The 26,967-nt window shown below is 37.8% G+C and overlaps 1 protein-coding gene across 3 annotated transcripts in view; it reads right to left on the minus strand.

Moving 5' to 3' along the window:
• Window positions 1–26,967, minus strand: part of LOC114054284 (kelch-like protein 14) — a 137,077-nt gene that overhangs the window by 87,511 nt on the left and 22,599 nt on the right. For all 3 annotated transcript variants that reach the window (XM_027877478.1, XM_027877479.1, XM_027877477.1), the window contains exon 3: window positions 13,094–13,215. In XM_027877478.1, the coding sequence (XP_027733279.1) occupies window positions 13,094–13,215 (122 nt within the window). The remainder of the gene's footprint in view (window positions 1–13,093; window positions 13,216–26,967) is intronic.

A 26,967-nucleotide genomic window follows, 5' to 3' on the forward strand; every position in this document is an offset into this window, starting at 1 on the left:
TTTTGAGTATTTATGAACCAACATAGAAATTGGAAGAGGATAGAGCTTCATGATAGATAATAACAAGGGAATGATGGTCTGAATTAATGTTCAGCAGAGTCCTATAAACTGGACAGGGAAAAGGAGCCGAATGAAAGGTAAGGTAGCCAGTAGACTTGCCTCTGTGATCTAAATGTTATTAATTCTGGCAAAGAAAGCTATAATAAGCTGAAGCACAACCAGAAGAGGTGAGTTAACTGAATAGATGACATTCATAGAAGACATTTGAAAGTGAGGAAATAGGCAAGATCCCAGAAGGAAGAAAGCAATGACCATGACTACCAAGGCCCAGCCAGATAGCATAAGAAAGCAGAAACAATCATGCATTTGTACAGTGCTTTTCTCCTTTGCACTCTGTCTTCCCATGTATTATCTCACTCAAAAAGTAAATGTGCTCAGCTCATTAAAATCATTAAATGCTCCAAAGATATGACTTTCAAATATAACAGTTACTGTTTTGTTAAATTATGTGTTTGTGTGTACATATGCGGACATATACTTCAAAAACAAACTATATACCAATTTCAGTTTCTTATTCAATCCTCTTTAATATCCTTTATAATGAGATGTTTGTAATTGTGGGAAAAGGAAACAAGCATTTATTAAGCACCAATTATGTGCCAAGCCCCTGCTGAGCACTTTACAGATATTATCCTATTTGATCCTTATGACAACCCTGAAAGGAAGTAGGTGTTGTTATTCCCATTTTACAGTTGGGGAAACTGAGGCAGAGTGGTGTTAAGTGACTTGCCTAAGGTCATGTAGCTAATAAGTGTCTGAGGCCAGATTTGAACTCAGATTAGTGCTCTACTCACTGCTTCACCTTGTTGTTGTTTAGTCATGTCCAACTCTTCATGACCCCATTTGGGGTTTTCTTGGCAAAGATACTGGAGTGGTTCACCATTTCCTTCTCCAGCTCATTTTACAGATGGGGTACTGAGGCAAACAGGTTAAGTGACTTGCCCAGGGCCTCGCAGCTAGTAAGTGTTTGAGGACTGATTTTAACTTAGGTCTTCCTGACTCCAGGCATGGCACCTCTATCCACTGTGACACCTACCTGCCTGTATTGATGATGATTAAGTTCACAATAAAAAAAAAATTAACTCGAAAAAGTGAAGTTGCTTCATGTTCAAATACGATTTGGATCAATATTTCTAAAATGAAATAAGGAATGTTGGTGGCTACACTAATGGTATCATGGTATCATTCTTCAAGTAACATCTATTTGTCTTTAAGGGGTTTTCTTAATGATTGAATCTTAGAATTAGAAGGTTCTAGACAGAACTCATCTGGTCCTATCTCAAATGAAATAATGGATCCTCTCTATAAATGACTTCAAATAACAATAATAACAGCAAAACACCTTCAATGATAAGGAACTCAGCAGCTACCTAGGCAGCGCAATCCAGTCTCTAGTAATAGTATTTATTTGAAAAATATTTTTTTTCCAGTAGAGCTGAAATCTATTCACTCCCTCCAAAACATGGTTCTAGGAGGCAGCATGTGGAACGTAAAAAAAGGACTGTGAGTCGGAAGTCTTCAGTTCAAATCCTGTTTCTTACAAGTGTTTCCATATCTTTAAATAGATATTAATTATATGTCCCACTTCACAGTTTTTGAGAATTCATGTTATGTATGTATGTATGTAAGTATGTTTGCATGCATGTATGTATATACAATTCTTTGTAACTATGAAGCACCACATAAAATGTGAACTGCTTCTCTTGCTGCTGCTACTGCTACTTTTGCCACCCTGGGCCAAGTAGAATAAATGCAATCCACATTACACATGACAGAGAGTTGAAGACTATTATGTTATCTCATATCTAAATTAAACATCTCCATTTCCTTTCACCAAAAAGGTATATTTAAAGTCAAATCCTCTTACCCCACATTCCACAGAAGAATTCAAATCCATTGGCTTTGTGTGCTTTTGTTATTTTGATAATTACGTGAAATAAATGGGCCATTTGGCCAGTGACCAGGAAATGTTTTTGTTACATGGCAATTTTCACTGTAATACTATTCGTTGTAATAGAATTTACTCTAATAAAGCAACTATAGTAAGCAAACAATATGTAGAAATAATGGATACATAACTTTAGAATTTATAAAGGCAATAATAAAAAATGAACGCCGTCTGCCTTTGCAGAATCAATGCTTTTTACCACTATTCACAGTGTCTCCCACTTGTTGAACGCATCATTGTCATCTTCCTCACACGCCACCTACAGAACTGCTTTTTGTCATCTGGACAAAGGACATTGTATTAGATTCTGTTAGCCTGGAAGCTGGTACAACACCAAGCTGAGAGCTCTGCTTCCAGAAGATTCATTCCCACCATTTCCTGCTCTGCTGTTCATCTCTCTCCTCTGTCTGCTTTTATATATGTGATGGGAGCCTGTTTTAAAAGGCTGGCACAAGTTACAATTAGCCTGTGATTAACCAAAGGTGTCGTCATGTAAATATAGTTTGGGATCTGCCCCGTAAGCCTTCAGAGGATTAATTAAGAGTTTGGTGTGGGTGTTGTTAAGGAAAACCCTGCCATGGAACTAGGGATTCACTGCATATCCAGAAAGCTATAAGATACAATCTTCCTCCTCCTCGTCACTTCCAATCATACAGATGAATAAACTGCTATAAAAGAAATACCAAAAATAAAACTAAAAACAATGGCTGAATCATTTTTTTTGAATCTCATGTATTCTGTGTTCAGGTAGCAAGAAATTTAATTCCAGTCGGACCAGTCTCCTGTGATTTTTTTTGCTTTCATTTAATATATTTTTTTAATGCTCAGAGGTATTATAATAGAAAAGCATGTATTTTTGCCCTGGTTTATACCCATCATCCTCACCATTACAACAAGACAAAAGCATTAAAGTAAAATTAATCATGTCAAAAGATTTTAGCAAAAACAAGTGAGACCATGCATAAAGCATCGCTTTGTCTAGTGTGAAGTCACGCTCTGATTAAAAACATATAATGAAAGTGAAAGTGATACATCATTTCCTTAGCAGTAGGGTTTTTGGAAGTGCTATGCAGTTCTCAACATAAAAATATTTGAAGATTCTGGTTTTTGAAACTTTATGATAATAGTTTTATCTGAATAACTAAATTCACCATTTTTACCATGTTTTAATTTCAGAATTAAATGTTATGGTTTTTTTTCAAAATGTCAGTGCTTTATGACTAAAAAGATATTGACAAAAGATTGGTGAGCAATAATTAAAGGATCCATTATGCATATCTTGACATCCCAGTGATGGAAGGAAGCAACTGCTCAGTATTTTCAGTAGAAACAGATTGTTTCACCAATGGCATTTTCTTTAAAGGGCTTTTCCTAGAAGTGGATGATGGTTAAGAAATGGTGTTGAAAAACTATTTAAGCATGTACTAGGGCCACTTGCACCTAGGTCTTTGATAGCATAGTTAGACCTTGAATATTTCATAACCCAAGCTACAAGGTTTGGCTTATTGCATATTGGATTCAACGTGTTGTTGTTCAGTTACTTCAATCATGTCTGACTCTTTGTGACCCCATTTGAGGTGTTCTTGGCAAAGATACTGGAGTGATTTGCCATTTCCTTCTCCGAGGAAATTGAAGCAAACAAGGTTAAGTGACTTTCCCAGGGTCATACAGCTAGTGTCTGATGGCTGGATTTGAACGCAGGCCTTTCTGATTCCAGGCCTGGTGCTCGATCCACTGTGCCACCTAGCTACCATTGGATTCAACTGAGAGTCACAAAATATGCATTCTAAACCTACCTCTGCTATGTGTCCGAAATTGCAAATTTGTTATAATCTATCATTAACATGACGAGTATAATTACATATAATTTCTATGTTGCCCTGTGAAGATAAATGAAATAATAGATATAAAGTACTTTTAGCTCTCCAGAAGTAAGGCAGTACATACGAATGTGTATATATATATGTGTGTACATGTGTGTCTGTAGTTGCCCAAATTTGTTCCACTATAGTAAAAGACATAATGAACTATCCATTTACTAATGATGGGAGGCTGAGGTATGATTGACCCCAAATGGTAAACCAGTGTAACTGTCTTTAGATTTTATTTTTATTCTTAAATTGGAATAGAGATGCAGTTGAAGTTCTGGGAATTTACTTCAGTAAAGCCACGCGGACACAGGAGGGACCCAATGGCTAGTCTCTCCATTCGGTCTCTCCCCTCCTGCTCCATGCCATCCTATAGCCCACCCCAGTAGCTGACCACTCATCCCTTCTTCAAGTTCTTCCCCATCTCAAACCTTTCTTGAGTAGGAGAAAGGGCTATTTGCTTGGATTTCAAAGAGCTTTTCTAAACTCAAATTAAATAGAGGGGATTGAAACATCAACAAGGTTGTCCTGGTGGTGGATTATGTCATGCCAATAATCTTAAAAACATGGACGGCCAGCATCAAATTGAAAATCAGATAATCTGCCTACAGATAATTCAGAGTCCATGCCACCCATAAACAAAGATGACATCACTAGCACACTCTCAGTGGGGCATGCACTTTTAAGGATATTTTTTCAAACATTTACAAGTATATTCATTCATGCCAACTTGCTTGTCTTGTTTATGACAAATGAACCATTTTAGTGTGACAGACTGGTCAGAGTGAAGGCTGCAATGGAATGCTATAAAGCTAAGGAGTACCAATTAGTGTAGTCAAACACTGGCATAGTAGAAGCCCTGGGTTTTCAATTAAGGGCATGGGTTTGCATCCTGGATCCACTAATACCTGGCTACTTAACTTAAGGCAAATTAGTTTAATCTCTCTGGATCTCAGTATCCTTATCTACAAAATGAGCAGGCTAGACTATCTCCTTTGGACTAAGTCCTTTCTAACTCTAGTAGTTTATGAATCTGTGACCATCTTTCATGATTTCCATATCATTAGAAACATGACAAATGGCAAATCTTATCATTAGTATGTAACTGGGGCTGGCAAGTATATACATGCATGCACTATGTGCTCACCTAAGGCAATCTTCATGTGGTAGACATTGCAGAATCTGTTTCCAGAAAGGCATGATGACATATAATAAAAAGTCCTGGCTCCCCAATTTGGATTATGCACAGATATTCTGTAATTAGTTCCAGTCTGCTAACCACTTGGTGAAGAAAAAGATTGTTGATTGTCTGTGGAGCTAGTACTGGGGTTCATTCAAAAGTCAGCAATGAGCCAAAGTGAGTCTCCTCCTTTTGGCTCTTTCCTGCCTGGCTGTGATCGAGTGTGGAAACTTGGACCACTGTAAACTTCTGAGTGAAGAAAGAGGTCTTAGGCCTTTTTATCTCCCAACTAGGGCCACCGACATTCAGATTGTGATCATATGACGCTGCTGTTTTTATCTCTCTCATATAGATTCTTTTTGCTTTTAAATGAAGGAGTGGGGCAGATAGCTATGGCTTTGTGAGCTTCCGAAGGTCAGAAAGGTGAGTAGCCAGAGGTCTAGGAACTGGGGTTCATCTTATAGATTTTGTAGATTAGTGGATGTGTAGTGGATTTTGTAGCTAGCAAGCCTAGAAACAAGACTTGGAAGAATAACTTGAGGGACCCTGTATAGTGGTGGCTGAGATAGGGACTCATTCAGAGGTTACATCACATTTAGAAGTGGACTGAGTGGGACAAATGTTCAAGAGTAGCCCTTGCAAAGTTTGAGCCCACTCTCCCTAGGGACCAAGATAGCATAGAAAATATTTGCCTCTAAGTCTTGGGTAGGGGAATATTTATACTTTGCAGCAAATACCCCTTTGTAAAAGCTAACTGATGTTAGGTTAAATGGACCTGGGTCAGTAATTGCTGGTGGTTAACAGTGAAAAGAACGCACCAGAATGATGGCTCCAGCAACTAGCATTAGAGAAAGATACACTCTAACCCTTGAGGTCCATAGCATCCCGAGGAAGAGAAGCTACTGGCCTTGCTCTGGAAGAATGAGTCCAAAGTCTCATTCTATGTAGGAAATGACGTTTGCAGCAGCTGAAATGACTATGCACCTGCCACCAAGTTCTCAAAGGATTATGAAAGCCTTTACCATTTCTGGGATATCAGTGGACTCTTTTCAGAAAGAACAATAAATTCAAAAAGGTATAGACTAGAGATAAAAGTGGGCTGGCCAAATAAACCTAGTTATGTTTTATAGACTTCCTACTTACTTGAAATGCAGTATTTTAAAAGACCACCACATACATTTTGGAAAAAAAATCTATGAAGAATCCACTAATGCACCGGTGCATGAATGTGCAGTAGCATGTATTTCAAGATATATAGCAATGTGCAACCATGTATCTCAAATTAGAATTGAGCTCATTGAAGGTAAAATTAGATGGTAGCATATTAAAAAAGAAATCCAAATTCAATGTTCTCTCTCTCTCTTTCTCTCTCTCTCTCTCTCTCTCTCTCTCTCTCTCTCTTTCTCTCTCCCCCTCTCCTCCTCCTTCTTCTTTGTCTCTTTTTTGTCTATGGGCCACAAAACAATTACTCTGCAAGCCAAACCAACAGAGTCTAACCTAAGCAAAGAGGCCTGATGCAGTGCTACTATGCTAAATCTTTTTATTGTTTGCATAGCATTTTAATCCAGACACTCAAAATAGAGGACATCTTTTCCCTCCATCCCCAATTCTGAGAACATGTCTGACTATTTTTCGGATATCTTCAGAATTTTACTTTTGTGGATTTAAAGGCCTTTCTGGGTTGTCTGTCAAAAATAATAACATCTATAGGTACTCTTTACTACCCCTGTGAATCCAATTAAATTCAATTCAAATAATTTATCTTAGGGAAAGGAATGGTGTAAAGAAAATCTCCAAGCCTCTATAAATTCATTTGTTTACAATTCCAACCATTACCAAATTATCCCAACAGCTGCTAACAAGTAACAGCAGTTGACTAATTTGAGTTTCAACAGCTCACCCTTTCCTGACCTGTGCTCTGTTGGAAATACTAATAAAGAAAATAGCCAAAAGAAGGGAGGCCGAATGATCAAAAAGAAAAATCGGTCAGTATCATTTAAACTGGATTATTAGCCTTTGAATAACCAACACTTATGATGGCCACACGCAACCTACTGCACTGCACACTGGTGAGTCCTACGACGTAAAGGTCACAGTACAAGGTCAAGTATAATGACTCTAATTCTCCTTTATGCCCCATTCTTCTCTCGCTTCTTGTTTTATTCACTAGTGAGAAGAAACCCCTAACAATGCTATTTTTAAAATTCTTTTTGGTATCTTTCTTGGGCACTTACATAGTTTGTAGTATTGCTATCTTCATATATATGTGTGTATATGTGTGTATATATGTCTATTTATGTGTATGTATGTATCTTCTCTGCCAGAATATAAACTCCTCAAAGGCAAGCATCATGACTTGCTTATCCTGATATTTTCTGCAGTTCTTAGCACCACATTTTCCAAACACAAAACTTCAACATTTACTGAGTTTCTATGCTACCTTAAAGCTTAAATTTTCATGTTGCTAAGTTTTCACATTATACCAATGATGTCAAAATGAAATAGAAATGCATCCCTGCAGGGTACATACAAATGACACCACAAATGAACATTATCTGTGTTGTATTTTACTTTTATTTATTTTTTTAAATATCTCCCACTTACATTTTAATCTTGTTCTTTCCCCACTTGGGAGTTTAGTTACCCCAAGTTTGAGATCTTTCCATTATATTATAGTAAAAGAGACCAGACTTCTGATTTTCAGTGGTACAGAGAACTTCTAGATGAAGAAACTCCACTTACCAATCAAAGTTAGCACTTTCTCTGAGATTTATACCCTTAGAGAATTGCCTAGAGTATTAAGGGCTTAAGTACCTTGCCCAAGGTGTCAGAGATGGGGTTTGAACCCAGGTTTTCCCAATTCCAAGACTGGTGCTTTATCCACTATGTCACACTGCCTCTCTTTATAAGGATGTCATACCTTAATATTTCGGACAATATTTGATTCATCAATACTATATCCACAAGAATACATCTGATTAGCATTGCCTTCTTTGTGTCTCTCCTTAAAATAATGAACAGAACTCTAGAAAAAGACTTACATTCTCTGACAGAGATAAAGCATGTTAGAACAGACCAGATAGTTTATGAGATGTGAAAAAAGTCTCTCTTGCACACCTCTGCCATCCTCTCAACCCCCACTAAAAAAAAAAAAAGAAAAAGAAAAAAGAAAAAAAAGGAGGCACTAGGCACTTGAACTAGAGGGGAGAAGAAAGCTTAAAATCAGGAGTGAGAAAGAAAAATAAAGGCACTGTTTTTGACTTCTCAAAAAGCCAGATTTAGGGGTTTTTTTGGCTAGGCAAAGGGATCAAGTGACTTGCCCAGGGTCACACAGCTAGTAAGTGCTGTGTGTCTGAGGCTGCATTCAAACTCAGGTCCTCCCAAATCCAGGGCCAGTGCTCTATGCACTGTGACACCTCACTGCCTCAAGATTTAGGATTGTTAAGAGTATCAGAGAATATTGGAGCTGAAGGGCACCTTAGGGGTCATCTAGTTCTGCCCCCTCATTTTACGGGTGAGGAAAATGAGACCAACTGACTGACTAGCCTAACTATAGACAAAGTAAGTAGAGCCAGAATTCAAACCCAGGTCCTGTGACTCAAAAATCCCCTACTCTTTCCATAATACCACGTTGCCTATCTTTCAGGGCAATCATTTCCTTTTGCTGCTAAAAAGAAAACTAAGGCCAAGAAGGAAAATATATTTGGAATATGAGACTTTGCTTAGAGTATAGGGCAGCAATTGCCCTATTGAGGACAGCAATTGTTTTTTAGGGATTTTTGGTCTTTGCATCCCCAGTGCCTAGCATGGTGCCTTGCATATAGTAGATGACTAATAAATATTTACTGAATAAAATTGAATTAATAGCACCACTGGAATTCTTAATGATGTGAAAGGTAAACTTGAGAAATTAGCATGAGGGAACAAAAATACACATCCAACATTTTGAAAAAAAGTGTACATTATAAAGATAAACATCTTGTATTCTTATTTCCTATTCTGCTCACAGAAGTAGGAAAACTAACACTTGAGAAATATTTCCCCTTCCCTCTAGAAAGAGGAGACAGCGTATTTTCCTCACTCTTGTAAAGGACATAGAGGACAAGAGAATAAGAATGGAGTAGAAAGAATCCAATCCCTAGCACAGTCTATGATCTCTTACTATAGGCCATGCCAGAGTACAGTTTGTCTATGTCCCATGTGGGCAGCATGAATACATTGCAAGGATTCATTCCCAAGTTACTCGGTAGCCCCAGTAATTTTGAGTTTTGAAATCATGGTGCTGATCTCTGACTATCCCTCTAAGGTTGAGTATAATTGCACCATGGCCTATTTTACTGGAATGAGTAGAAAGCATGTTGTACCCTAGTCATATCAGTACTCATATCTCCTGTTCTGCTTTCTAATAATTTGGGGGTGACATGGGAAACAGTATGCAAAAACAAAACAAAACAAAACAAAACAGTTTAATTGAAAAGAATGAAAGAACATTGCAAATTCTCTCTTATAGGTGTTAGCAGACAAGGAGACCACAATGCCTGGTTTATTATTAATACTGAGTACTCTGTAGTTGCAAATGGGATTTTATAGTAATTTTTACTCATTATTCCTCAATGTCATTCTGATAGAGTTTGGCAAGAGAAACTAGCACCGTGGACCTCTATTCTATATTGCAAAGTTTAATGATTTTGTCCAAGGTCATGTGGTGAAGGTGTAGTAGGGCCAGAAAGAAAAGTTTCTGATTATGTTGCTAGGTATACTAGGCAATTGGGGGGTGAGGAATGGGAGGGTGGAATACCTTAGCTGGTTATTTTGTAGAGACCAAAGAACTAGATGACTGACTAAAGCTTTACTTGCATTCCAAAAGCCCATCCCCAGTAACAGCTCCATTTAATTAATTTTGCTACAATGACAATAGCTAACATGTATATAGTACATTGAGGATCTCAAAATTCTTACAAGTGCATTGTCACATTCGATCTTCATCACAGTCCTGTGAGATATGTACTGCCCATAATATTATCCTTTTTCAGAAGAGTAAGCCAAGAGAGTTAAGGGATTTATTTGTCCAGGATCTCAAAAGTAGTAATATCTAAGGCAAGATTCACATCCAGGTCTCTCTTGATCCCAAGTCCAACATTCTTGCCATCATACCACACTTCCCTGGGTTTAATGATGCTTCTAAAACATAAAAAGCATGCAGTCTTTGTCACCCTTATACTCAAAAAAATCATCCAATATTCTTCCAATTGGATCATTGGGCGCATCTCTCCTAATTCAGTCTAATCGTTATAATGATGATAATCGCTGACATATCACACTTTAAAGTTTTCAAAGCACTTATTTGATGTGTGTGTATGTACGTATGTGTATGACTACTCAAAGTGGCCTGTGCCATTTCTCCGATGAATCAAATACCATATATACACAGTATTCACATTTTGAAAGGCTTTGAAAGGCAACATTACCAGAAGCTGAGGCAGAGACTGAGGGTTACTTCATACCCAACAGGTTATTTTCTCACTCAACCTCCAAGGTCCCAGTTGGCCTGGGGCCCAGTTTCATTGCTCAGCTAGTATATGCCTGAGCAGAGCCAAGTGCACAGGTCTGTCTCCCTGCATTCACTACTACCCGAAACGCCCTTTCAAAGGACTCCCTGACCCCTCTCAGACTTGGGTAAATCTCACCGTGGCTTTGGCATTCCAGTACAGTTACAGTGAGCACGAGCTCTTCAATTGCTAATACTCCTTCTGAATCCAGGATACAACTTAAAGAATGCTTTCGTTCATTCTTCAGTCAGTTCTGTATGGCCCAAAGTGAAACAGATTTGGCAGTTACCTGGTTAATTTAATTAGTAAAGATAGTCGGATCAAATAAACTGATTTCCACAATACTCCCTTGCCCCCCAAGTGATGCCCCTTCCAATTTGCAGTGTGAATTAGCCAGACTGGCTTTCTAATCAAGCAAATATAATAAGGTCCCTAATGACCTTCCCCTTTGGACTTTAAATACCACTATGGCTATAATTGTCCGATGCACTTATAATGTATTATTGTGGATTATGGTGTTTGTCTCATCTTGAATAGGTTATATACTTTTCTTACCCTTCCTCTTGACTAGAAACTCTATAAAGGCAGAGACATTGTCATATCTAAACTTTATTTTTCCTAACACCTAGGAGAATGCTCTTCCTGTAGAAGATGTTTGTTAAGTGTTTGTTGAAGGGGAAAACAAATGACTATGAAATCTCTGAACTGAGCTAGTCTGGTCCTTGGATGATAGGCATAAATCCCATCACCAGGTTTTTACTCGAAGCCTTTCCCACTTTGTAGAGCCTGCCCAAGGTTGAGCTCTGCCAGTGTATCTTCAAGAAGCCAGGAAACACTTCTAAATCACAATGAGGCACTGGAGGAGGGTTTTAGTGGAGTCAAAGTAAATATATCCTTATTAAATCTGGGAACAATTAAAACAGCTGGCTTTAAGAAAGGGCAGATAGGACCTCACCTAGTGCAGACGGGCATACAGTTGGACTTAGGCCAGGAACACCTGGGAAATGAGTTGAATTGAATCCCTGTCTCTTGGTCACTCATCCACTACTTCTATTTTTCCTTGTCTCTTTCTTTGTCTTTCTTGCTTGCTATCTCCAGGTCTGCTTACTTCTCTCTCTTGATCAAGAATCAGGAAAAAAAAAGACTCATTTTCTTTATATTCCTGAAAATTCGTTAAAAAATATGGATTTGCCATGAATTTAGTTGTTCAAGCTGTGATTAACAATACTATAACTAGAATAAAGATAATGCTAAGATTTCTCTAAATTGTAGTTCTTTGTTTCTTGTCCTTAATCTTGCTGCTGTTACACCACATCATCTACCCCTTCCATAGCATATGGGTACCCAGGGAGTCTTCTCACTGCAGTTCTTGGCCGATGCTACTATCAGCTTCACTGGGGTAGTAAACCAGCTCAGAAATGTATTATTTCAAGCACCACACAATAATAGTCTTTGCTCCACTCCTATTCTTAGGACAAATTCCTTTCCAATTTATATTTCCTTAAAATATTTTTGGAAAGTAGACAAGAAACTCTCTCTCTCTGCATATATATATATATATATGTATATATGCATGTATGTATGCATGTATATATATATATATATTTACAAGTCATCTTACTCATTAAAAAATGCATAAGAAAATCTAACTTTCACCAGTTGTCCAGTTCTAAAAGTATGGCTTTGATTTATGGATCAAAATTCCTCATTTATTATTTTATCTATATAGCTCTGGGCAATTTTGACAGTTAAAATTTAGTTTTATTGACCAATGCTGCCACTTTACCCACAAGGGGACTAGTGCACACAGCCTGCTGCACTCAAGAAACGATGATTTTGATTCCATGACTGAATCAGATCGGGAATTGTAACCAATATAACAATAAGTTCCAAATCTCAATGCCCAAGGCAAAAGGCTTGCTGCAAAACACAATCACCATTTAAGGAAAGGGCGGGGGAAATCTTGGGTAAAGTTTGTAAGCACAATTCATTGTAGTTGGGAGGTGCCTGGGATATGATATTTGTCCACCTAAGCTGTAGGGAAATACCACTGATGAATAGAATCTACAGATTATAACTGAAAGAGAAAAAGCAAAGTTAAACACAAACTGATGGAAGCTTAGAGACCACAGGTTAGATGGATTGTTTTGATTTGGGAAATTTCACAGAGAAAGACTTCCTAAAATAATTAAATGATTTTATTCTTTGGGGATTGTAAAATGCCTTAAAAGTTTTCTTTGAACAAAAACTCAAGCCAGTGATTTTTGGCCAGATTTAATTTAGGCCTATTCTATGATCAAATTGGCAACCTCAGGAATCTTAATTTATTCTCTTACTGAGAAGTCCCCTGTGATACATAAACACATCTCTTAAGGATAACAAATCAATAAAATGTCTAATTTGATTAACCATGTTTTCAAATTCATCAAGACAAAGCTAACCCAAAACAAATAAATGGATAAATAAATGAATCAACAAAACCACTCACTTGTCAGTATTTTCCATGTCTTCTTTTCATCGTCATAGTACTGAACCAAGTTACTGGGAAGCCGGTCCGGTCCAGGAGGCAATCCTCCAACCAATAGCAGCATTTTCTTGTTGGAGCGAATTCTTCACCCAAAACAAGAGAGGAGATGAATAACCACATTATCATAGAATATTTTTAGTGGCAACAAAATCATAACCATCAAAAGAATGTTCCTTGCTTGCAGAATTCTATTTCATTTTTTCCTGTTTCTTTCCCCAATCATGTCTCAACAATTTTTTGAACCAAGCAGAAAAATGATCAGAAAAGCTGCATATCCCTCTACTCATGGAATAATAAGCCTCCTTTATGCAATTTGTTAGAGGTTCATTCTAGAATGACCTTTTTCTTATATTATCCCTTTAAATCATCACTCTTTACAGCTGAATACACATGAAATGCTCTGGAGTTGTACTAAGGTTAAGCATTAAAGTTGCATGTCAAAAATCGTATTAGTCAAAATCATTATTATAAGCCATTCTACACTCAAAGAACCTTGAAAAAATTAAGGTTATGCAGAGAGTTTGTGAGCCAACTCTTTAATCACACATTGAACTTAAAATACTAGTTGAGAACAATTAGTAGCATCAGCTAATGGTTCTGGGTTAAACACTTTTAACATGTAGTTGGTTTGTTTGTTTAATTTAGCCCAGACTCCCGCCTTCCTTCCTCTCTCCCCACTTTCCATCCTGTTCCCCAGCCCACACCACCCCCTTCTCTTCTTGCTCTCCCCCTGTGCACCACTGGCTATATAGCAACACCAATTGGTAAAAATGAGACTGTGATGTTGTTGTGAGCCTCCCCAGAGTGGAGCCCTGCCAATGCTTGCCACGGATCCGGCGGCATGAACCTGCTCAGCTGTGCAAAGTCACTCTAATTCCCTCCCTCTGTTTTTCTACCTTCTCCCCCAGGGGGCAACCACTGAAAGGAGTGACTACCCACCCATCAAGAGCTGGCAATTCGCTGCTATTAACCGTGACTGTGATTCCCAATCTGCCTGGCAGTTCCTAAGAACAGGACTGCAATGTCTCATATGCAGTAAAAGCTATAATATGCACCCTGGCCTCCACCACTATACCTGATGGATGTACATTCCTTTGTAACATTAATGGATTTAGCACACTTGCAATTGAAGAAGGGAGGGTAGGCTCAGACCCCCACAAGGGTCCTGCTGATTTAACAGTCACTTTACATATAATTGAACTTTTCAGTTCCACTAAAGCCTAAAAGTGATCAAATCTAAGGGGAGAGAACCATGAAAAAAAAGATTCACTCATAAGTATGATGGTGATCCTACACTCAGTTCAGCATCTTCATTTCTATTTTCCAGCCCTGTTTTGCCATTTCAAGGACATTTGGTAGAATATGCCCCTACTAGATAGCCACCATTTGTTGGTTAAGAACTTAACATTTGGGAAGCCAACTTAACACAGTTAATGAAAATTCCCTGGGAAGGAAGGAAGGAAGCAAGACTCCTTTAATGAGGCTTTGGTGTCATTGAAGGCAGCATGCACTCCTCAGCAGGAAAAAAAAATCTCCCTGTAGAATCTGTATGGATAGTGATGCATCTCCAGAGAAGTAGCTTTACCATTCATGTACAGACATTGTCCTCTTTCTAAAACAGGCTAATGCTCAAGAAGGCTACACTGGCTCTCCAGTGGACTGTGTTGAGGTTAGTATTGACACCTAATTGATGAATTTGGGCAAAAGAATCTTCCAGGAATCCTTTATAAAAATTTGAGTAATGAGTTTTCAACTGTTTTAGTTTTAGTTTTAGTTTAGTTTAGTTTTAGTTTTAGTTTTAGTTTTAGTTTTAGACTGGGACCAATCCAAAGGGCATTTATAAATTGCCTACTATGTGCAAGACATCACCCGTGGCACTGGGGATCAAAGGCAATAAGAACAACCAAATGGTCTTTGCTCTAATACTGTATGTTCCAACAATGCCATGGCAATGGAAGAGAGGTACTTAGGAAGAGTGCACTTGGGTGATGATCCATACCCTAGTAGGAAGTCTAGGGAGGTCTTATGACACGCATTAATGAATCATCATCTCTTTGCAACACTTTTATTAGGGGCTCATGGCCTACAAGAATTTTCTGGATGGCAACAGATTTGATACCAAATATTGTGCATAGTTTTGGTCATGCTAGCTAGTTATGTATACAGAGGGCCATGGTCATATCTACTAGTTCTCTGGGATTGCTTTCAACTGCACCATTGTATAGAGAGATCAGGTCAACTGAATATTACAGTTTGACCCAGTTTTGTAAATGTCACTGACTTTCAGATAGGCATAGCCAGAGCTGAGAGTAAACACAATATCTACTCATTATACTTGGAGGAAAGTCATACATGCGAACATATTCAAAGCAATAACAGTATTACTCAGTCACTGATATATAAATGTAACATATATAATATATTGAAGATATTATATGATATATTCAATACTTCATATGTATATGTATGTATGTATATATCTGTATGTGTGTCATGGATCATGGATCCAGAGTTGGAAGAGATTTCCAAGATTTTAAAATCATACAATCCATTGCCTTCATTTTACATAAGAGAGAACTAAGGCCTGTAGAGAGGGAATGACTTACTCAAGGACCCCCAGCTAGTAGGCTGCAGAAGTCTGAATAAAATTTAAATGATATGATTCCAAGTTCAGTGCTCTTTCTGCTATACCATGATTTCATTGAGAGGTATCACTGTATAATAGATAAAAGGCCAGTCTGAGAACCAGGAAGATCTACCTTCCTAAAGTAAAAATGAGCCACCAATCTGCACTGGTGGAATGAGTTTTCACACCAGGCATTCTCCACATGGATGAAGTCACAGGTTTCATTCTGCCTCCCCTTCCCCCCCCAAAAAAGTGGTTCATTACTTACAGGAACTGTCATTTTATTGATAAGAGTATTCACTTCATCTGTCACTTGGCCTATGCCAAAAGCCTTTCCAGTCAGGCAGGATCTGCCCAGGATTTTACTCTGCCAGCATAGTCGTAGAGAATCCAAGGTTACCCCCATACCCCAATAAAGCATCAGGGAGCAAATGAGTATAGGCCATAGCTTATATTCTTGAAAGACACTATATGGGTAATATGGGAAGGGAGACTCATGGTTTTCAGATATAGAAAAATGAATAAAGCAATTACAAGGCCCACTTCCCCTATACCACAACCTATATTTTTTCCAACCATAACCTCAAAGAATTTGAAGTTGATATAATGCTAGAATAGTCAGGACGCCAGATGACAGAATCCAAAACCAAAAAGGGGATGGTGGGCTAGAACACTAGGTTAAATCTAACATGATGGACTTCAGTAGGAATAAAGTAAAGTCTTACATTTAGGTTCAAAATCAATTTAATAATTAGGCACCTATTACGTATAAATAAGTTATTACATTAGATACTTTCCTGATTTTATGTATATCCCTGTATTTAGGTATTATTCAATAGCAATATTACACAGTCTAGTGGAAAGACCATTAGATCAGTTAGGTCACTTGAGTTATATAACCAATTTTGTCCTAACTACATTACTTCTGGTGCTAAGATCCCTGTACTAGAGTCTTCTCATCTGCATAATGGGGATAATATGCCTGTCCCCAGTCTACCTCATAAGGATATTGTGAGAATAACCAATCAATCAAGAGATAGCATATGGGAAAAGTAGTTCTGAAATGAAAGGAAAACATAGATAGATTAAAAAAAAAGATTGTAGGGGCATGGTTAGATAGCCCTTTGCTGAAGGAGTTCTGACAGCGTTAGCATTTTGCAAGCTCAGTATTAATCAACAGTGTGAAATGGAAATTTTTTTTTAAAAAGTTAATGTGGCATCTTGGCCTACAAAAAGAGGAGATTAGCTTAAGGAATTGACAGTCCCTCTGTATTATGTACTAAAAATCAGAACATATCTGGAATATTATATTCCATTCTGTGTGGCATCATTTAAGGACATTGATAATCTGGACAATGTACATTTTGAGTCCATAAATGAGTGAATGAATGCATGTTTGAATAAATGAATGAATGAAAAAACATTTGTTGCATGTTTGGGAGAAACAAAAAATCAAAATAAACTTTGCTCTCAAGGAACTCACTTTCTATTTGGGAAAGATAACATATAGAAGACAGTACAATCACAAGATGGATGAAAAGACCCAGTGCTTCCCAGGGTGCTAAACAATAGAAGAAAAGATCACAAGAGACACGATACCTATCTTCAGATACTAGAAAGGTTGTCTTGTGGAAGAGGGATTAGATTTATTTTGTTTAGTGTCAGAAGTTAAAGCCAGGAGCAGTGGATAGAAGCTACAGAGAGGCAGATTGTATCAAGAAAAACTTCTGAACAATTTTAACTATTTAGGAGTAGGATAAGCCGCCATAAAAAGTGGTGGTTTCCACTTCCTCAGAGGTCTCCAAACACTTGTCAAGTGTATAAGAGCAGATATTCCTTAAGAGTTTGCTTTGGCCTAGATGGCTGCTGAGGTCCCTTAAAGCCCTAAAAAGTCTGCAATTTTGAGATCATTTATAAGGATTAGGGGAAAGGATCTAGTCCTTGTGTCCATTTGATCCTTGGCCTCTCTGCTGAAACAGCCAACTATTGCCGTCCGTCCTCTAAGAACTGGACTGAGACCACCATATCACTTCACATAAGTCACTGAACAGCTGGCAAACGGTAGCAACTCCTAGTCGCTGCCAACAAGGACAGGATTCAAACAGATAAGACAGCAATGAAAGACTTCGCATTTCCCCCACCAATCAATCCCCTGAACCGTCCTGGCTTCCGCAGCGAGCCCTGTGATGAGGAAAGGGCACACCAGACTTACACAACATGTGTGTCAAAGGAATCGTTTTTTCCTTTTGTTGAGGATGATTGCATTATCTAACAAGTGGTCGTGTAAAGTGAAGCTCCAAGTCTGTTATCATGGTTATCCCTACTGAAAAATAAGTTGTTAACTCCGAGTCTTTTGTATTGCTGTCTTATCGCTTACTCAGGTAAGTATTTGACTTGATTTTCATGGATTAGTTTTTTAAATGGTAAAACTGAAATTTTCTCATATATCAACAACTTTCACGTTTAACTCTAAATTCACAATAAAATTTTATCTTTTGGGAAAAAAATATACTTGAAATCACACAGTAACAAAGAGTAAAATGCAAAGCTAGACTTAACACAGGGTTTCTCAACTTGGAATCTTGTGAATTTGAACTTGTTTGTAAAAAAATATTTCTATAGTGATTTTAATATGATTGGTTTCCTTTGTAATCTTATTTAACTTAATTTATGACATTGAAAACATTATTCTGAGAAGGGAGCTATAGGCTTCACCAGATTGCAAAAGGGGGCCATGACACAAAATGTTAACAACCCTTGATTTAACACAACTCAATTTCTAACATCTTACTGTTTACCCAGGGCTTCCTCACATTTAAATATCATTTCTACACTATAAAGCTCAGAAAAGATAGCAAGGTTAAAAAGAGGAAACTGCTGTACTTTCCAAATTCTCAAAGACTTACTGACATGAATTTAATATGTTAAATTAAAAGGATATCTCCCCACACATCTCATTATATCCAATATATGAAGTTATCTGATCTGAGGCATTTATTATTTTTGTCAATTCTAAAGAAAAACAAACACAAAAACTCTTTGCCTTTTGAGCTTTCTTCTAACAGAGATATGTACATTCAGATAGTAAATTTAAGTCCATGAGCTCACTAGAAAGGAATGTAAGTGATTCTCTGATCTTTGAGATAAATATTGGTTCTAATGGATGGTATTCAACAGTTCTTATTGTTAGGAATACCTTAAGAAAAACAAATTACTTTTTGTAATTTAATATGAATATGATATAGGCTCCTCATATACATTATTTTAAGTTATTCCTTAGAAGTTATGTGTGTGAATAATCCCTGTAAAAAGGATCCCATTAGTTTGACGATGTGCAACTACAATAATGACAATTGCAGTAATGACAGATCATAATAATTATGTATTAGATACTGAATCCCTGATTGTCATGATGTTTACTTGGAGAATATGCTTTTGTTTGAAAGCCCCATGAAAAGAGTCATGTGTAAATTAAGAAGGCAGATTTCAAGAATTCTCACTTTCAATTGATTTGCTATACAAAAATATGTTTACACATATGGAAATTGAGGTCTAGCACATACAGTAGTTTGTGTATGGATGGCAAGTAGGTCAGGGGTGTTAAGGTTTTTTTTGCGTGGAACTCTTTTTTTTTTTTAACCTCTGTGGCCAGTTTGGTGAAATCTACGAACAAATCAACCCTTTCTCAGCCAAATCCAATGCTCTTTCCACTGTATCCTTTGGGTGACTTTGATTTAACTTCCTTTACTTTTTTTTCATAAAAAGGTGATAGAATTAGAAGGTATCTTTTGTTCCATCTTAGTTACATTCTCTCTCTCTCTTTTTTTAATGTATGCTTTGGTTCAGAGGATGAAAGACTGATGAACCAAAAGCTCTGAGCATGAACAAATTCTTTACCACATTTGCCTTTTAAGCACAACAAAAAAAAAACTTTATTTATCTAGATTTTTACTAGGGCAGAAAGTGATCATCGGGAAAAGGCCAGGGTGAAGTTAATCATTGGATAATGTGTGAAAAATATTTCAAGAGGAATATTTAACCACCCAACCCCTTAAGAAACCAAGCTGGTTTTAAGCCCTTTAGTAGCACCCATTTGCATAGAAACAACTGATTCACAAATTATAACCATTTTATATATTCATTAAAGCAAATGTTATATTATGTATTTAGAATCGTGGACTCAGATTTGGAAGGAAATAGAAGACTTTCAGTCTGAACTCCTACCTGCGATTGAAGAACCAGTTGTTTCAGTCATTAGTCCCTACTCACTTATTACTATTACTTTGTATATATTTTGTGTTTATCTGTGTTCCTTCCTCCCCCAATAGAATGTAAGTTCCTTGAGGATAACAATTGTTTCTTTTTCTCTTTTTTGTATTTGTATTCCCAATCACAGCACAATTTCTAGCATGTTGAAGGGTCTTAAATGAATGCTTGCTGAATGAATGAATGAGTGAATGAATGAATGAATGAATGACAACTCCATCCTGATTCTCAAATCACTGTAGTTATCCATTACTAGAGACACAATCTCTACCTTCAATTGGTCTAGGATCAATCTGGCCTGGCAATTAAAATAATGTGCCAATTCTTGTCCGGCTCTAGAACCAATCTGGCCTGAGACATGAGGAAAATATAAGAACTCATATATTTCAGTAAGTTACTCCATGGTCTATTTCATTTTGCTCAAGGACCTCTAGTATTAGGGTTCTGCCTCATTGCTTCTGGTCTTCCTGGGGAATATAATTCTGCTAAACCCCATAGTCCTTGTATATGTTGCCAACCTCACTCAATGCCTTATCCATGTTGGAACATCTATTTGTTGTCTATCATAAACTTCCCCGATGTCTGTCTGCCTGGATTTCCTTGTATTGCTTGCTGCTAAAACATGCCTTCATTGAATTTAATTCCACTTAACAAATACTTATTAAGCATCTGTTATGTATAAGACACCAGACGAGGTACTGGAGATATAAAGGAAAAAAAGAAAAAAGTCTTCATCCTAAGGGAGTTGGCATTCTACTGGGATCACTTGCCCTATGCTGTAGGTTTTCTTGATTTGGATATGCCTGCTATTGACTAATCTTGCCATATACAGAACCCACAACTTGAATATACCCAATGTAGAAATTATTTTTATAACATTTCTGTCAGATATTCATCCATTGTCTACTCAAAAACTTGCACTGATAGTTTTAATCTTAAATGTTTTCTCTTTCTCTCTCTCTCTCTGTCTGTCTGTTTCTCTGTCTCTGTCTCTCTAGCACTGGTCCTGGAGTTAGGAAGACCTGAGTTCAAATGTGACCTCAGACACTTAGTAGCTGTGGGACCCTGAGCAATTCACTTAACCTCTGTTTGCTTCAGTTTCCTCAACTGTAATATGGGAATAATAAAAGCACCTTGCAGGGTTGCTGTGAGGGTCAAAAGGAGACAATATTTGTGAAGCACTTAGCACAGTGCTTGAAACATGATAGATGCTTAATAAATACTAATTCTCATCTTCTCTTCCTCCTACCTACTTGTCTGTTAACAAAGTTTCATGTTGATCAAAAGTCTGCTTGACTTTATCTTATTCTTCCTCTTATTAATCCTAGTTCTGCCTTTTTTTTTTTAAGGCAGTTGGGGGTAAGTGACTTTCCCAGGGTCACACAGGGTCAAGTGTTTGGTCTGAGGCCGGATTTGAACTTAGGTCCTCCTGACTTCAGGGCCGGTGCTCTATCAACTGTGCCACCTAGCTGTCCCATAGTTCTGCCTTTTGCAGGAAAATAGGACAGGACAATATTTCAAATATTTAAAGTCAGCTATCATGTCTCTCTTGGTCTTCTCAAAGCTGAACATGCCCAGTTTTTTCAGCTGTGCTTCAAGGAATAAGATTTCAAATCCATTCACCATAGTAGTTGTCTTCTGTCGATATCGCTTTTAAAATGTGGTTCTCAAAACTGAATATAATACTTCCAATGGGATCTTACTAGCAATAGAGCACAGTGGGATCATCTCTTCCTATGATCTGGATGCCAGACTTCTATTAAGGCAATCCAAGATCATGGCAGTGCTCTTGTTAACTAAGTTGTGCTTCTGGTTTATATTAAACTTTTGATCAGTTAAAACTCTGTGGTCTTTTTGACCTAAACTGATGTCAATCAGGTTCTGCTCCTACCCTACCCCTACCCCTATCTCATACTTGCATAATCGTTTTTAACTTCAGTGGAGAACTTTACCTTTACCTATATTAAATTTAATCTTATTTGTTTCAGTCTTTCAATAATTTGAGATAATTCTGAATTTTAACTTTTTTTCTTTTTTTAAAAATTTATTTGTTTTTAGTTTTCAACAATCACTTCCACAAGATTTTGAGTTCCAAATTTTCTCCCCATCTCATCCCTCCCCCACCCCAAGATGGCATGCATTCTATATACCCCTTCCTCTAATCTGCCCTCCCTTCTATCTCTCTCCCCTTCTCTTGTCCCCTTCCCCTTTTATTTTCCTGTAGGGCAGGATAGATTTCTATACCCCATTTCCTGTATTTCTTATTTCCCAGTTGTATGTGAAAACAATTTTATCAACATGTGTTTTTAAAACTTTGGGTTCCAAATTTTCTCCCTTCCTCCCTCCTCACCTACCCTCATTGAAAAGGCAAGCAACTCAATACAGGTTATACATGTGTAGTCATGCAAAACATTTCCATAGAAGTCATGTTGTGAAAAACTAAATATATTTCCCTTCATCCTATCCGCCCCCCGTTTATTCTATTCTCTCTTTTGACCTTTTCTCTCCTCAGAAGTGTTTGCTTCTGATTAATCCCTCCCCTAATCTGCCCTCCCTTCTATCATTGTTTAACTCTTTAACCAATATTATCAGATACAGCTTGCTTTGTGAAATCTGAACAACTGATAATCATGCTTTGTATGTTTCATTTCTTAGAACTAATAAAGCTTTCTTTCAATGAAAATAGTCTCAGAATCATATTCCTAGAAGTCATTAATTGAAACTAACTTTCCCTCGAATTTGTCCAAATTAGAGATAGTTTATTCTGCTACTCCCCAGCTGCTTTCTTTTCTTCAGGGGAATAGAACACCATCAAAGGCATCAAGATTAGCCCAAAGATCCTAGCTAGCTTTGAATCTCTACATAGCAAAGTTAACTGTAACAGCTAATCTGGAATTAACTGAGACCCCTGAGCCTTTACTAAGTGCCTGTTTGGGAGTCAGTCTCTGGAATCCTTACATTTTCCTTACTTCATTCTAATCTCAACTTCCAGAAGGCTTCTAGAAACTAGAAGATGTACCCTATAGGAACACTCCTATATTTCAGCGCAAAAGCCAATCTTACAAAGAGTTTAAACAACAATTATACCACTAGTATTTGTACTGATCCAATCTATATTTATGAGTGCTGCTCACCCATATTTCAAGATATCACCATGTGTTTATTTTGCTATATTTATCACTAAGAGGTAGAACACAGCTCTACTGCTAATATAAACCAAAGCATCACTGACTGGCACATGCCCTGAGGAGTCTCCCAAGAAACCAATGAAAAGGCAAGGTGAAAGATACAAAATCACATTCCTTGGGACCTGCTTTCCACTAGGTTCATTGATTGATTTCTTTTATCACCTTCTATGGACTTACTTTGATGAGTAATTTTAAAATATGCTTCTTATCTATATGCCAATTTCAACAAGCTCATTCTATAAAATGTGAACTATTTTCCTATTAACATTAGAACATTAATATTGAAGAGAAATATCCTCCCAAATAAGCTATTTTATTCCACATATCATCTGATAAACACAAACAAAACTCGAGGGTAGAAGATATAAATGAGACAGCCACACATTTATCTAATACTGTGCTTATGTTTATGAAGTAGTTGGGTGGCTAGGCTGGAGTCAGAAAAACCTCAGTTCGCATCTGTCCTCAAAAATTCACTAGCTGTGTGACCCAGGGCAAGTCACTTGACCTCTATTTGCCTTAGTTTCCTCAACTGTAAAATGGGGATAAAAACAACACCTACCTCTCAGGGTTATGGTAAGTATCAAATGATATATTTTTAAAGTGCTTAGCACAGTGCCTGGCACATAGCAGGCACTTGATAAATGCATAGTCCCTTCCCTGCCCCTTACGGATGCAGAAAATGGAGGAATGAAGATAGTGTTGTGATTTTTATCATGCTTGAAAACTAGTACCAGTTTGTCATTATGCAAAGGCCATATGTCATCCGTGTTCTCTTTCTTCACTGTCTGTACCTTAGCAGAATGGTAGCAGAGAAGCCCAAAGAATAGTCCCATTTCATTAGTGTCTTTTTTGTATAGTAGACAGTTGACTTCATGATGAGGATGGAATATTTTATGAGGAGAAGATCTGGAAAAAACTTGAATGGGGACTTCTAGATTGGGCCTTTACTTAAATTCTGGGGAAAATTGTAACCTGCCGAGTAACTGGGCTAGAATGGATCTTGAAAGGTTATTCAAGCTGATTGATAACTGCAGTCAAACATTCTCAGAAAGAAAGTTACCTTCTCTTAAAATTTTCCTAAGGAGGAAACTGCCTTGGTCATGTGTTCCAGTTGATTTGCTATTGTATTTAGGTTTCTTTACCATAGCTGTTCTTATTAATTACATACAGTTTTCATTGGAAATAGATCTTTGAACACCTCTCTAAGGTAGGTAAATACCAAGTATCATTACTCCCATTTTACAGATGGATAGAGGAAAAGAAGCTTAGGTGCCTTTTGCTGTGGTACACAATGCTTACTGCAGGGTTCTATAAACAATTCCTGAATTCCTGGTGAGTATAACTCACTGTGCTTGCCTAGCATGGAAAGGCAAACAAGACCAGCCCTTGTCCTTAAGAAGACTGCAATCTATTAGAGGCATAGAGTATGTCCAGAATAAATACAAAATGAGCATACTCATTGATTCTCCCATGACCCAATATGTCCTGGATCACCAGGGTCCTTGGTAATTGTCAAGTTTCAAGGCCATTGAGGTGGAAAGGGGAAGTTCGGAAGGGAAAGGCTTTAGCCTTGCAGGACTTGCTGTAATCTTCCTCCAGGATCTGAATGTGTGAGCGTCAAGCTAATCACAGCAACTGGCAAACATAGGAACAAATATGTTATCAGTCTTCATTATCCTCTACTTTGTCCATTAAATCTAAGTCCAACTAAGCTTATGACCTTTTAGGTTAGGGACCGAATGGGGTCTATTGTTATTTTATATACAGCACTTCACACTTCATTATTGGCATTTTACATGGTGATAAGCAGCAGTTTCCAGGCAAATTTGTACTCACTGCTTTCTCCTGCCCCTAGAAAATTAAAACTCCTCTAGTAACTGGAAACAGTTGAGTCTCTTCTGTGCTTGATTACCTATATAATCCCTAATTCTAATACTTGGGATTGAATTCCTTTCTTCTGAAGAGCATAAAGTACCATGGAAATGACATCTCATTAATCCTCACCGTATCCCACAGAGGGAACTGGGTGTCAAGATTTACTTAGTAGTTAAATCCTGCTGTTTGCATGATGGGGAGCAGGCAGAACACAGGGTTTCTACCATCTACACCTGCTAGTAGGATCAGTAGTTCTTTGGGGTGGGGAGGAAGAGAATGATTTCTCCCTGTGTTAACACAAGAGAGGTGCTACATAGCCAGGGTCAGAAAAGAATTTATGAATGAGATTTTATCTCAGATTCATTTGTGGAAGCAACTTTGTATATACCACTGACTAATTTGAGACAAGAAGAGAGCGTGTCATACTCATGGTCCCAATTCTCAAGATTAGACCCCTAGTCTTTGGACAGTTAACAAAAGTCAGAGAGGAATCTGTGTTGCCTCTTCAGAAACACTATTATTAATTGGAGCTTCTCATTTATTTTGAGAAAGCACCAAATAACTTTATGACACACAGATGCCTTTCTGCTGATAGGGTGACATCACAGATTTTGGAGAGCCTCTTAAACCCCAGAGACAGTTTCTAGGTCCATCACTGCTAGGGTACCTGGACCCCAGGGGCCATTCCCCCACTACCAGAACTAGTAATGGAACAAAGAACTGGCTCTTTGGTGGTAGTAAGGAGGAGGAAGAGGCACGGAAGGAGAAAAAGGAAGGTCATTTTCATTTCACCCACAGCAGCAGTGTCCCAGAGCTATATTTTAGAGACCATATCCCACAGTCATTGTCATCACAGCACAAAGATCCCCCCTCTATTAGCTTCTTTCTCTCTCTCTCCCCCTCCCCTTCTCCCCTCCCTTTTTAAAATGTGGTCTCTGCCACTTAACAGTTAACCTTAGGCATACCACTTCACTTCTCCGGGTGACAACCATCTGTAAAATGAGGATAGTAATACCTGCACTACTTATCTCACAGGGTTGACCTGAAGATGGCATGAGACAATGGATACAAGGTCATGTGTAAAACCCGTAAGTACTACATTCTATTATACTTCAGTTTTCCTTCTTTTACCTCTATTAACCAGAATTTGGAGAAATGTTATAGACACTTCCCGTTTCATCCAAACAAAAGTTAGAATAACAGTACCCATATTTTAATGCCAAAATGATTTAAGAGCATATTATTCCCTGGAAATCTGATTCCCTGAGCTATCAAAAGACAGTGATTGAAATTCTTAGTCCTATTACCTGAAGACTGTTGTCAAGTGGCTAATGATATTCTAGGGAAATTGTGTAGTAACATATTCAAGTAACTCACTATCTTCTTTTTCTTTCTTTTCTTCTTTTTCTTACCATCTTCCCTGCATGGCCACTTTGGCAATGACCCTTCAACTGCAAAGAGGTTGCTGGTAGCCTTTGACTCTAGTCTTTCTGTAGTTTCCCCATATGGAATCTCTCCCTGGAGTTATACTAATGTATGATGGTTCTGCCTCTTGAGGCAGGATTTGACTGTAGCTCATCCTCTCTGAGCCCCATTTTCCATGTCTGAGGCTTTTTTTCTTGAATCTTTCTTGCTTTTGACAACCACAATTTGGTTCAAATGGAGCAATTAGGCCTGGAGTCAGGAAGACTCATCTTCCTGAATTCAAATCTTGCCTGGGCAAATCACTTAACCCCATATGTCTCAGTTTCCTCATCTGTAAAATGAGATAGAGAAGGAAATGGCAAACCACCTCAGTATCTTTAACAAAGAAAACCCAAATGGTGTCAAGAGGTGTCAGACATGACCAAAAATGACTGAACAACAACAAAAAACTT

The sequence above is a fragment of the Vombatus ursinus genome, unplaced genomic scaffold, assembly GCF_900497805.2.
Source record: "Vombatus ursinus unplaced genomic scaffold, bare-nosed wombat genome assembly UNPS02014812.1, whole genome shotgun sequence".
Taxonomy (NCBI): domain Eukaryota; kingdom Metazoa; phylum Chordata; class Mammalia; order Diprotodontia; family Vombatidae; genus Vombatus; species Vombatus ursinus.